At 41.4% G+C, this 14,073-nt stretch overlaps 1 protein-coding gene across 1 annotated transcript; it reads left to right on the top strand.

Moving 5' to 3' along the window:
- Positions 1 to 4,081: 4,081 nt before the first annotated feature.
- LOC139465126 (balbiani ring protein 3-like) lies at positions 4,082 to 9,174 on the top strand. Its single transcript, XM_071246815.1, has 4 exons — positions 4,082 to 5,048; positions 5,386 to 6,231; positions 6,409 to 6,557; positions 9,025 to 9,174. The coding sequence occupies exons 1-4, from the start codon at positions 4,082 to 4,084 to the stop codon at positions 9,172 to 9,174; spliced, it is 2,112 nt and encodes a 703-aa protein (XP_071102916.1).
- Positions 9,175 to 14,073: the final 4,899 nt, after the last annotated feature.

Below are 14,073 nucleotides of genomic sequence, written 5' to 3'. Positions count from 1 at the left end.
CATGCCGCGCTAAACTAAATATACTAGCGGATAAAAAGAAGCTCTGCGTCATATAAAGTTCAACACAAATAAGTTTATTCTGAAAATAAATATGCATATTTCGAATACATATTCGCTGACATTTCCTCCACAATAAGGTCGTGAATCACAATTTGCACGTGCATGTTTGCGTGTTTATTGGAAGCATGATACTCACACACGTGTTTTTTGAATGTGAACAGAACACAACGATTGTTTAGCTATCAGGTGTTCATGAGGACGGCGCTTGCTGAAAATCAATGTCTACGTGCCGTGGTTATGCTGCAAAGAGGAAAGGACCCAAAACGGAGACATTTTCATCTTCTTTGAAACACAATATCATCTCTGTGTCTTGCGACGTGTGACGTAACGTCACTTAGACAACCATATTCGGTTGGTGTATCTACGGAATCGATACCAAAATGACACATTTACGGGTTGAGACCAAATTATGGCAGAACCGTACGCAACATAATGAGGGAGCTCAACATCCGCCCGACGTCCAGCGATAGGTACAGTTTTATTTCCACGTCAGCGTCAGGCACGCCTATCAAGCTTGGTGTAGCCAGCGACAACTGGGACAGTGAGACAAAATACTGTTTAAAGATGAGATCTGGACAGCTCTGATGGTCGTGCAAGGGTCTACAGTCCTGCAGAACGTTTTAGCGACGTTTGATTTACTCAACGCCGTCAGTTGAGGGGCGGAAGTGTAATTGTAATTGGGTGACATCACAACACAACTCATCATTGTAAATGGCAATTTGAATGGCGTACGCTACAGGGACGGAATCGTTCGAGATCACGTTCTACCGTCGCAAATACAGGGACGTAATGTTCCGATGCAGCAGGTTAATGTCCGCCCACATGTAGCACGTGATCTTACATATTTTTTGAGGCAGCAAAACATTGCTGTACGACCATGGTCGGCTGTTTCTTCAGACCTCTCCCCCATAGAACGTGTCTGGCATGAGGTTGAAAGACGCCCACGACAGGACCAGGAACTAGCTGGTTTTAGAACCATTGGAACTAACAAAAGACCAGTGGAGTTTGAAAAGGAGTATAACCATTTCGGCGCATGCGTAGATTAATCCACTTTCTACGCATGTGCACCATTAATCGAAAAGTGCGACAACGCGACAATGTGACATTATCAAATGTCGCGTTGTCGCACTGTCGCGTTGTCGCGCTTGTTAACGCCTTTTTTACACATTTTTGATGGGGCAAGGTCATTTTCAAGGTCAAATTATGTCGCGTCGTGGCATTGTCGCGCTTTGGTAAAATATAAAAGATTATTCAAAGCGCGACAATGCGACAAATGGCCAAAATTTGGTTAATTTTGACTCATTTTTCTTGCGACAACGCGACAACGTCCCTTGTAGTATTCTGTCGTATGCTGAACAACAACCCAATCACAAGCGGGCTACGATCTCAGCACCTGTGGCTTGCAAGCCTGGCGCCTTTGACCGCTTGCCCACTCCGCCCCCATCACGTGACACAGTGTTGGGTGGTTTCTCCACAAACCTAAATTCAACCTGACATGTGATCTCACCTCCTTCAAATCCAAAGCAGGAATTTCCAAATAACGCTTATTCAAATGAGAGAGGTCGGATCAATGACGAGAATTGTAAGGTTCCAAGTGTTGTAACTTTTCGGCGGATAATCGAGACTGGTTCTTCTCTGGCGCTGTCATTATATATCTTCACGCAAATGAGCAGTGTGTACGTATTCCTCACGACCGTTGTTGGTGTACTGGACATGTTCTCAACGTGGGTGAGCAGTGGTTTGCTTGTAATCAGAACTTGACATGCTTTCCAAGAGCAAATTGTGGTAACTGCTTGATCAACTAGAGTAAACAATATCCCACACATGATGCAGAACTTGATGAGAAGTATTGTCTAAATGAAGCGATTGTGTCGTACACTTACAGTGTTTGAGATGGTCCCCGGACAATAGGGATTATTCCTTGGCCAGCTGCTTGACAAATTCGCACGTTCTGCGAATGAACCACACTTGATGCGGAAGACACACTATCTAAATCTACCTCTCAATCCCAATGATTATTGGGAGCGTTGTTATACTAGTATATAAACCATTGTTTCCGGCTATGTGCAGCACCCAAGATCCACCAAAAGCCATACTCATACTCAAATCAATTGAAGTTGAAACTGCCATCACACGCCTCAGACTCGTCACAAAAAGCACTATGACAAGCTTTGTCCATCTTGCAATCAACCAGAATCCTTTGCTCACTTGTCACTGGAATGTCAAGACCACGCCCCAAACCGGGCCCGGTTTAAACAAGAATTGCAGTTAGATCCGCTATCATCTCCAAAAGACAAATGATGCAATAGCGAAGGCTAAACCAACTCTATTTCTGAGAGATGGACAGCTACTCGAACGTTTATAAACAGAGCAGCCAAAGATGAAAATGAAATTATATCAATATACGAAAATAGAAATAATATCAATACCAAAACAGAAATTCTGTGAATACCAAACTCGCAATAGATATGTTTACCCTACTCACACACAATGTCATGAATTCCAAAGACGGACAGGTCTGCCGAAATTGCGAAGGCAGAAGGCGACCTCAAACTCCTAAAGCAACGACAACCATGTGCAGGGAACCTGACATGGTAGTATACTTCAATATGTCTCTTTGTTAATGATCAGAGGGGCGGTCGGGTAGCCTAGTGGTTAAAGCGTTCGCTCGTCACGCCGAAGACCCGGGTTCGATTCCCGACATGGGTACAATGTGTAAAGCCAATTTCTGGTGTCCCCCGCCGTGATATTGCTGGAATATTGATAAAAGCGGCGTAAATCCATACTCACTCACTCACTCACTCACCAATGATCAGAACAAGGGACTCGCATTTTTCGCAATAATTTAGTGACTTACAGTATTCATCAATATCAACAAGAGATAGAGCTTCTACGATACATGTACCCATATCCGTAAGAACACACACACACACACATATATATATATATATAATAAAATAATAAAGTCCACGTTAGTCCATCATCTTCTTTATATCAGTTTTAACAGATATAAAGAAGATGATGGACTAACGTGGACTTTATTATTTTATTATATATTACATGTACACCGAGTGAACATTTACCTCATTTTTGTATATATATATATATATACTGTGACTATTTGACGACCAGATTGTAATCCTATGATTTATTAGAAACCTGTACACTAACATTTCAAATCTAAATTCGACTGTTTAATATTCCGGAGAATATAAAGTGGTCGGTCGATTATAGTTGTTCTGTTTGTTTGCTGTTTAATGCCGCACTCAGCAATATTCCAGCTATAAATAATCGGGTCTGGACCAGACAATCCATTGATTGACATCCTTAGCATCGATCCACGCAATTCGGATACGATGACATGCATCAACCAAGTCAGCGAGCCTGACCACCCGATCCCGTTAGTTGCCCTCTGGACAAAGCAGTGTATTTGCTATGTTGATCAGAACATTAAAACTTGTTCCGAATGGAAGTTATAATTGTACTATCATTTCCGCCTATCACAAATCCAAGGAACAATTGTTTATCAATGAAGGACAACTCCAAGGTCATAATGACACGTTTATTAGACGACATGTTGACATAACGAGTTCTAGATACTGTGATTTGTGTAGGTTATCTAACATTGATGTTATCGAGGATGCGTATTATTAATGTGTCAAAAGGGTAACAAAATATAGAGTTAAATGTTTCACTGAATATTACTGACAAATCCAAATGAATTTGAAATGCTGCAGTTGTTAAAACGTAACAGTAAGAATCGTACCCTATAAATACAAAAAAACATATCCTGCATGTATTAATAACTGTTGACTCCCCCGCCATGCATCTGAATTGTAATACCAGGGCTTGTAGCCCAAGTCTTCATTTCTTTGAATAAACCTCTGTTCTATACCGTTCTGTTCACTGATCGTACAGCATTTATAAATCTCTTGCAAACTCGACACCATTACCAGAGTTCACTTGCTGAAGGCATAGTCCGAGAGTGACTGATGTTTAACACTGCTATGTCAACACAGTCATGGCAGCTGACTGTGACTGTGGCTGTGAGATAGACTGTGACTGTGACTGTGAGATAGACTGTGACTGTGACTGTGGCTGTAAGATAGACTGTGACTGTGGCTGTAGGATAGACTGTGATTATGGCTGTAAGATAGACTGTGACTGTGGCTGTGAGATAGACTGTGACTGTGACTGTAAGATAGACTGTGACTGTGACTGTGAGATAGACTGTGACTGTGGCTGTGAGATAGACTGTGACAGTGGCTCTAAGATAGACTGTGACTGTGGCTGTAAGATAGACTGTGACTGTGGCTGTAAGATAGACTGTGATTATGGCTGTAAGATAGACTGTGACTGTGGCTGTGAGATAGACTGTGACTGTGGCTGTAAGATAGACTGTGACTGTGGCTGTGAGATAGACTGTGACAGTGGCTCTAAGATAGACTGTGACTGTGGCTGTAAGATAGACTGTGACTGTGGCTGTGAAATAGACTGTGACTGTGGCTGTGAGATAGACTGTGACCGTGACTGTAAGATAGACTGTGACTGTGGCTGTAAGATAGACTGTGACTGTGGCTGTAAGATAGACTGTGACTGTGGCTGTGAGATAGACTGTGACTGTGGCTGTAAGATAGACTGTGACCGTGACTGTAAGATAGACTGTGACTGTGGCTGTAAGATAGACTGTGACTGTGGCTGTAAGATAGACTGTGACTGCGGCTGTAAGATAGACTGTGACTGTGGCTGTAGGATAGACTGTGACTGTGGCTGTAAGATAGACTGTGACTGTGGCTGTGAGATAGACTGTGACTGTGGCTGTAGGATAGACTGTGACTGTGGCTGTAGGATAGACTGTGACTGTGGCTGTGCTTTAGACTGTGACTGTGGCTATGCTTTAGACTGTGACCGTGGCTGTGCTTTAGACTGTGACTGTGGCTGTAAGATAGACTGTGACTGTGGCTGTGAGATAGACTGTGACTGTGGCTGTGAGATAGACTGTGACTGTGGCTGTAACATAGACTGTGACTGTGGCTGTGAGATAGACTGTGACTGTGGCTGTAAGATAGACTGTGACTGTGGCTGTAGGATAGACTGTGACTGTGGCTGTGAGATAGACCGTGACTGTGGCTGTGAGATAGTGACTGCCAGTTATATTAGACCATGACTGTGACTGCCAGTTATCTCAGACCATGACTGTGACTGCCAGTTATATTAGACCATGACTGTGACTGCCAGTTATATTAGACCATGACTGTGACTGTCAGTTATATTGGACCATGACTGTGACTGCCAGTCATCTCAGACCATGACTGTGACTGCCAGTTATTTCAGACCATGACTGTGACTGTGACTGTAAGATAGACTGTGACTGTGACTGTGAGATAGACTGTGACTGTGGCTGTGAGATAGACTGTGACAGTGGCTCTAAGATGGACTGTGACTGTGGCTGTAAGATAGACTGTGACTGTGGCTGTAAGATAGACTGTGATTATGGCTGTAAGATAGACTGTGACTGTGGCTGTGAGATAGACTGTGACTGCAGCTATAAGATAGACTGTGACTGTGGCTGTGAGATAGACTGTGACAGTGGCTCTAAGATAGACTGTGACTGTGACTGTAAGATAGACTGTGACTGTGGCTGTGAAATAGACTGTGACTGTGGCTGTGAGATAGACTGTGACCGTGACTGTAAGATAGACTGTGACTGTGGCTGTAAGATAGACTGTGACTGTGGCTGTAAGATAGACTGTGACTGTGGCTGTAAGATAGACTGTGACTGTGGCTGTGAGATAGACTGTGACTGTGGCTGTAAGATAGACTGTGACCGTGACTGTAAGATAGACTGTGACTGTGGCTGTAAGATAGACTGTGACTGTGGCTGTAAGATAGACTGTGACTGCGGCTGTAAGATAGACTGTGACTGTGGCTGTAGGATAGACTGTGACTGTGGCTGTAAGATAGACTGTGACTGTGGCTGTGAGATAGACTGTGACTGTGGCTGTAGGATAGACTGTGACTGTGGCTGTAGGATAGACTGTGACTGTGGCTGTGCTTTAGACTGTGACTGTGGCTATGCTTTAGACTGTGACCGTGGCTGTGCTTTAGACTGTGACTGTGGCTGTAAGATAGACTGTGACTGTGGCTGTGAGATAGACTGTGACTGTGGCTGTGAGATAGACTGTGACTGTGGCTGTAAGATAGACTGTGACTGTGGCTGTGAGATAGACTGTGACTGTGGCTGTAAGATAGACTGTGACTGTGGCTGTAGGATAGACTGTGACTGTGGCTGTGAGATAGACCGTGACTGTGGCTGTGAGATAGAATGTGACTGTGGCTGTGCTTTAGACTGTGACCGTAGCTGTGCTTTAGACTGTGACCGTGGCTGTGAGATAGAATGTGACTGTGGCTGTGCTTTAGACTGTGACCGTAGCTGTGCTTTAGACCGTGACCGTGGCTGTGAGATAGAATTTTACTGTGGCTGTAAGACCATGCGTGTCAGTTATCTCACACCATGACTGTGACTGCCAGTCATCTCAGACCATGACTGTGACTGCCAGTTATCTAAGACCATGACTGTGACTGCCAGCCAGTCATCTCAGACCATGACTGTGACTGCCAGTTATCTCAGACCATGACTGTGACTGCCAGTTATATTAGACCATGACTGTGACTGCCAGTTATCTCAGACCATGACTGTGACTGCCAGTTATATTAGACCATGACTGTGACTGCCAGTTATATTAGACCATGACTGTGACTGTCAGTTATATTGGACCATGACTGTGACTGCCAGTCATCTCAGACCATGACTGTGACTGCCAGTTATCTCAGACCATGACTGTGACTGCCAGTTATCTCAGACCATGACTGTGACTGCCAGTTATATTAGACTATGACTGTGACTGCCAGTTATATTAGACCATGACTGTGACTGTCAGTTGTATTAGACCATGTCTGTGACTGCCAGTTATATTAGAACAAGACTGTGACTGCCAGTTATATTGGACTATGACTGTGACTGTCAGTTATATTAGAAATGTGACTGCCAGTTATCTTAGACCATGACTGTGACTGCCAGTTATATTAGACCATGACTGTGACTGCCAGTTATATAAGACCATGACTGTGACTGTCAGTTATATTGGACCATGACTGTGTCTGCCAGTTATCTCACACCATGACTGTGACTGCCAGTCATCTCAGACCATGACTGTGACTGCCAGTTATCTCAGACCATGACTGTGACTGCCAGTTATCTCAGACCATGACTGTGACTGCCAGTTATATTAGACCATGACTGTGACTGCCAGTTATATTAGACCATGACTGTGACTGTCAGTTGTATTATACCATGTTTGTGACTGCCAGTTATATTAGAACAAGACTGTGACTGCCAGTTATATTGGACTATGACTGTGACTGTCAGTTATATTAGAATATGACTGTGACTGTCAGTTGTATTAGACCATGTTTGTGACTGTCAGTTATTTTGGACCAAGACTGTGACTGTCAGTTATATTGGACCATGAGCATGGTTTTGAGTTACACCGGGACAGCGGCTGTGATTGTGGTTTGGGCTGTGTTGATGTGTGCCGCTGGTGCATCATCTTCCCCGGGCAAGAGAGTTAACTGACTTTAAAACTGGACTTTTATAGTCAGTTAACTCTCTTGCCTCGGGAAGATGTGGAAACTGGACTTTCATAGTCAGTTAACTCTCTTGCCTCGGGAAGATGTGGAAACTGGACTTTTATAGTCAGTTTACTCTCTTGCCTCGGGAAGATGTGGAAACTGGACTGTTATAGTCAGTTAACTCTCTTGCCTCGGGAAGATGCTGGCACATTGAAGTGCGTTTCTAGATTGAAGGATTAATGATAATGATAAAAAGAAGTGTTTGTTCCTGTATTTCTGCACTGCCAAATCATATCGTGTTCGCTTACGTGTTTTTTTGTGAAATCGTGACATTTCATTGCGTAAACAGTTCTTGATTTCAGCTATTCATTAATATGATGTTCACATTTCTTTTGCCTTTGATGCCGAATTGAATCTTTTTCGACAGATGGTCGAAAAATGCATTTTCTCCGGCGTTGACGTATTACATTTCCTAAGCCGTCATTTTGAAAGAATACTTATAGTTCACAATTTCGCATAATCGCGGCGAGTTATAACATCACATCTTCTATCAGAGGGCGGCCGACCTAAGTTCGGTTTTAACATATTTTATTCAACTTGAAGGGAACAAGTAAACGTTATCAACGCTAAATTAGACCTCTCCAAAAGGCATGTATAACGACGAATAAAATATTTTACATCGGTGAAATCCAAATCAAGAAATAGTTTTGTCTTCAGGTTTTGTATTGACCATTGCAAAGGACAGTTCCCTGGCTATTGTAAAGCTGACATCTATTTACCATGATGCGAGCTCCCTTATGTATAACCACTAAGGTAAGTGAATTACATCGTGACTGAAGATGCGATACAAGTCAATTACATCTGAGTGACTTGCATCCTATCTTTTAATGCCCATTGTGGATTGATGGATTGATTGAACTATAGATAGATGCACTTGCCTCAGGTGAAGTGAAATGGGATTTAACGTCGCGATCAAGAATATTGCACTTATAAATCGGCCTGCATGCACGAGTGTGTGAGGATGCTTGTACTAGTCCTGACTAATGTAAGGCTATTGTTTGTAAAGGTTAGCCCAGAGATAGCATGTGCAGTTTAACGTGATTGCAACCCCACTCAGACACATTACACTGAATCCGAGCAAGCCAGTCCTTGTTCATCCCCTCAGTGCCGAGCGCCAGGCAGGGTAACAGAAGCTTATATTATATCTTTTGGTATGACGCGGCTGGGGATCGAACCACCCACCTGCTTTCCGGGCAGACGTTCTATCCACTAGACCACGGAATCGGTCACTTGCCTGGGGAGACATGTGAGTTGTCATAACCTGTGTTTCAGCTTTGGGGCAGGACCGAAGCCATGAAAGCTCTCACGACGAATGTAGTCACTCCTGCAGTTGTTGTCCTCTACCTGCAGTCACTTAACACTGCCCCATTTGGGACCAGTGCACACGACCATATGCCACCGGAATTAGCCATGTCTTTTTGAAGAAACTTAACCACTGTTTCCCTTGAACAAGCTTTGATTTGAATTGGATTATTTCTACAAGGGCGCCACTTTACAGTTGTGGCGAATAAAGTCATTTCAGAGATAACCTGCTGTGCCTTAAATCATGATGACCTAATGACCTACATGTGAGGCATTTTCGGAGTTATCTCCCTTTGCATTCCACACGCTGTTACGTCCGGTTTCTCTGGACGCTCGAGGTTTGTTAGTATCTTGGGGTTCCTTTCATTCTATATTGTGCATGTATATAGATTCTATGAGATTGTGGTGTGATTGTGTGACTGAGTGGGGCAGTTAGTTTTGGGGAGGACGGTTGCGAGAGATGGCGTGGTACGGAGGGCTGAGCCGATTATAGTCTATGTCTGTATCTTGGATATGTTGGATATGTCGATAGCAATTTCTACAATTTCATAAAAGAATTATACACAAGGCATTGCGCTCGAAAACTAATCTTGAAAATGCGTCATCTATGATAACCTCGTTATGTTAATATTAACTCCAATCACATTGAGGTAGAAGTGAAATGGACAGTCGCTTTATGTCAATTCGTTGGTTGGTTGGTTGGTGGTTTAACGACGCGCTCAGCAATATTCCAGCTATACGACGGCGGCCTGTAAAATAATCGAATCTTGACCAGACAATCCAGTGATAAATATCATGAGCATCGATCCACGCAATTGTGATCGATGGCATGCATCAACCAAGTCAGCGAGCCTGACCACTCGATCCCGTTAGTCGCCTTTTACGACAAGCATAGTCACTTTTTACGGCAAGCATGGGTTGTTGAAAACCTATTCTACCCCGGAATCTTCACGGGTCATGTCAATTCGTAGACAAAGCAGGTCGTGGCTAAGGGCTAAGTTTTGAAGCTCATGTACGGAATATTTCCAAATACACAAGATGTAAGAAAGTAACTAACATATATCAGTATTGATGTCAAAATTGAAACTACCAAAGAAAACGATGTTCAATTTCGAACCTAAGGACTGTGTTATTATTTGAATTGAATTTTGTCAGAGCGTTCGTTTATAACGTTTCAAAAGTCTAAAATCCACCCAATGAGTATGTAATCTGCTGGCTGTTACGCAATGAGGTCTTGTGTTTCTGATACCAAATATTCCTGTGTCGTGATCATCATGATCGTGATGAATATTTCAGTACGTAATCATTATGTGTTTCTTATGAAGAATAGGAGTAATTTGAAAGTTCTTGACAACGTAAATGCACAATCTCGTGTATAAAATAAGACACGGTCGCGAGATATGACTAATATGACACTGAAGTAAACATATTATCAATTTTGCCAATATTTGTAATATGCCACTCACCTTTCTTGCGATAGTGATTCAATCACAGGCTTGTGTTTGTTTGTTTCTTGTTTAAGGTCGCACTCAACAATATTTCAGCTATATGACGGCGGTCTGTAAGTAAGTAATCCAGTCAGACAATCCAGTTAATCACGACAAGCATCGTCGCCTGTTACAGCAATATTGGGTTGCTGAAAACCTATTCTACCCCGGATCTTTATCCGTTACATGTGGACCACCGTTACAGATGCACCTCATGTGTGTATTTCTCACTTGAGAGTGTGTTTGGGACATGCGCCATACAGCTCTGGACCAAAAGATGTTTGATGAGGGTTCAACATTTCAAGGCCTTTGTTAGACCAAATTTGCCCATCAGTGACCAAACTGATACCAGATGCAAGTCCTATTTTGACTTTTACCAAATGTTACCGTGCTTGTTCAGGTGAACAACTAATTAGCCTTTGCGTGTGTTTGTGACGTGTGCCACAGGTGGTGCAGGATACGCTCACCTTTGTATCATTAGTGATACATAAAGATATGCTTTTGATAGTTTCGGAATCGTGCAAGGAACTCTGCTGATTTTAGAAAGGGTTTTGTGGCTTACATTGAAAGATTTAACCTTGCAATGCCACTCATGCCTCTTTTTTTACATGCCACCGTCGCATGTCACGGGTGTTGCTGTACGGTGACACATACTTCTTCGAGCAAATTCTATGTGTGGTGGATGCACCTGGTACAGAGGGCATACTAACCATTTTCCTGAACACCTGGCCCCGATTTCTCGAAACAAACTTAAGTTTTTACTCAAATCTTAAACTGAGTTTGCAAAAAAACTTTTTCACTCAACTGCATTTCTCGAATCAAACTCAGCAAAAACTCAGCTGAGTTTTTAACTTAGGGCTGAAGTCTCAGTTGTTTTTTATGCGATGTAAGCGGCCTTGGCGCGAGATTTGACTTCCGTTTTCATTGTAAACACTGGACCGTAAACACTTTGCCGTCAACGAGTGTCAACGTACGAGACGCGACGGTTTAATGTCGATGGTGGCAAGAGGAGGCCGAATTGGACCGAGGGTATGATGGAGATACTTGTTGAAGGAGTATATATGCGACACGATTGCTGTTTTGGAAACTTCAAGGGGTGTGGCATGGGCGTAAAAAACAAGGAGCAGTCGTCAGGAGCAGATTACCGAGGTCCTAAATGCGTAAGTTAATGCACATTAATATTCAGATGTAACATTGAATGTAGTATCTAAGTATAAGTTGGAAATCGAAATACCTTGCCCGGTACACTGAGCCTTTGACAACGAGAACCATAGCATGTCTACACGCATCCCAGCCGAGACTGTCGGACCCCCTTTCGGCTACACGTATACATAGCCCTCATTAAAATATATTAACACTGCCAGGAACTCACACATTTTCTAAATGCTGGACCTGCCTTTGTTGATGATTTTGTTGAAAATGAATGATATAATGTTACAGTAGCCTTTTTTTAGTAAAAAGTACTTATCAGTGAGAATTGTTTTTAAAAATCCAAAATATTGGATAAATTTGTGAATTACATATCTGAAAATTGTTTACTGAAATGAAGCAAATTGTATTCCAGAAAATCCAGTTATGTGCGAATATCTGCAGATGAGGCCAGGAAGCAATATGCTACTTGAAACAGAGATGTAAGTTTACATATCAAATGACACTGTTTGTTTTTTGTATTTTGTATGCAACTTGCTGATAATTATTATTATAATTTCATAAATGTCTTCATAATTTGCATAAATAAATATCCCCCATCTTCCCTTGAATTATTCACTCATAACTCACTATAAGGGTTTATTGTAAATGACAGTGTTAGGCAACAGTTATCATAATTTATGCTTTTAGTGTGTTACTTTGCTCCGGACACACACATCCGTTAATAATTAAATATGTTATGCTATGAAGTGGAACGGGGACAGATGAATGTGTGCTCTCTATCCATTCACATGAAAAATGCCAAACTATTGGAGGTATTTTTACAATAAATGTTGGCCATTTTAGTCATGCAAAAATATTCTTATCTTTCATTACTACAGATGCATCTATACTGATAAATTTAAGTGGAGACAGTGGGTTTTTACCACATCAACTGGACACATAATAATGCACACATCCTCTTACACAAATCAAACATTTTGGTACAGAATTACATATGTATATATAATCACAAATTTATCTGCTTACTGAATGAACATTTAAGTCATTCGTTAAAACAAGCATCGGGTTTGGAGACTAAATTTTCCCTTCCATACAACTAAAACTCTGGTTCGGACATGGCAGCGGTTATACTTTTCTTGACTTCTAGATGCTGGAGAGAGGAAGGGTGTCATCAGGTAGGTTTTGCAGGGGTAGGCTGAATCCCCTAACAAAAAACCTTTGTATATGCCTGTAACATACAAAAATAAGAACATATGACATGAAATTCTGACACCTAAATAATATTTGGAACGACAGGGGAGATAACTTGATAGACATGATCACACTTTCCAAATGAGAACTTAAGTATTTCACATCATAAAGCAATTCTATCTGCAAAAGATGCTAGTATATAGAGAAAGGTGCTTTTACATTTCTTCATGAAAACATTGCAACATGCCAGCTCAAGTAATATTTAACAACTTCAGTGGTTATATGATCATAATTTATTTCTGACAAAACCAGCTTTGAGAAATATTCATATGTTACTTGTATTTATTTATTTAATAGTCATTTGTACCGATGTTCATAGCAACTACAAAGTCTGGTAATCAAATATGATACCTACCATTTTCAAACGCAACACTGATTTTGCTATCCCTGAATATCCTGCTGTCATGTACGCTTCCTGGCCATTTTGCTACACAGTTGATAAATCTGCATCACAGATCATCTGAAAGGGAGCAGAGGCCCGTTTTCATTGGTACTGAAATATACTTTCATTTGTAAATAATGACATAAAATTCCCATCATTTGTTAGGTATCATGTAATGATAATGAATCTTTTGTTGGTGTTAATACATACATAATTTGTGTGAACCATTTATATACATACCTGAACATTCATTGAATGATAGCCTTTACGATTCAGGTAGTCACCTTCATTCACCTTTGGGCCTATGATTCTTACAAATGTGCCATCTACACACCCTAGCACATTTGGAAATCCTGAATGAAAATGATTTTATTTTTAATTGGTTGGAATCTTATATTTGTGTAAAAACGTTCATCCTCCTAATTAAGGTTAAATGAAGTGAACATAATATGGAACAGCAAAATACTTGTAAATATTACTGAAGTAAGCATGTCAGGTTTCAGCTTTATGAATAAACTTACTGATATGATCAAGGTCAATGCACACTACTCAGTCTGTCAAAATGTCAGATAATTCAAATACTTGTTAATGATTTATTATTTGATAAACATACCAAACATTCTTATTTTTTATTATCTGTATTGGTTAAAAGATGATGGTGGATGGTAATTTCATATTGATTCATACCTGAACATTTTACACTGTACAATTACAGAATATAGCCTAAGGGAACTATTATGCCTATTC

Source organism: Haliotis cracherodii, unplaced genomic scaffold (genome assembly GCF_022045235.1).
Source record: "Haliotis cracherodii isolate W230 unplaced genomic scaffold, xgHalCrac1.p SCAF_17, whole genome shotgun sequence".
NCBI lineage: Eukaryota > Metazoa > Mollusca > Gastropoda > Lepetellida > Haliotidae > Haliotis > Haliotis cracherodii.
Note: the sequence above shows the minus strand (reverse complement) of the source record. Positions and strands in the feature narration are given on the sequence as shown.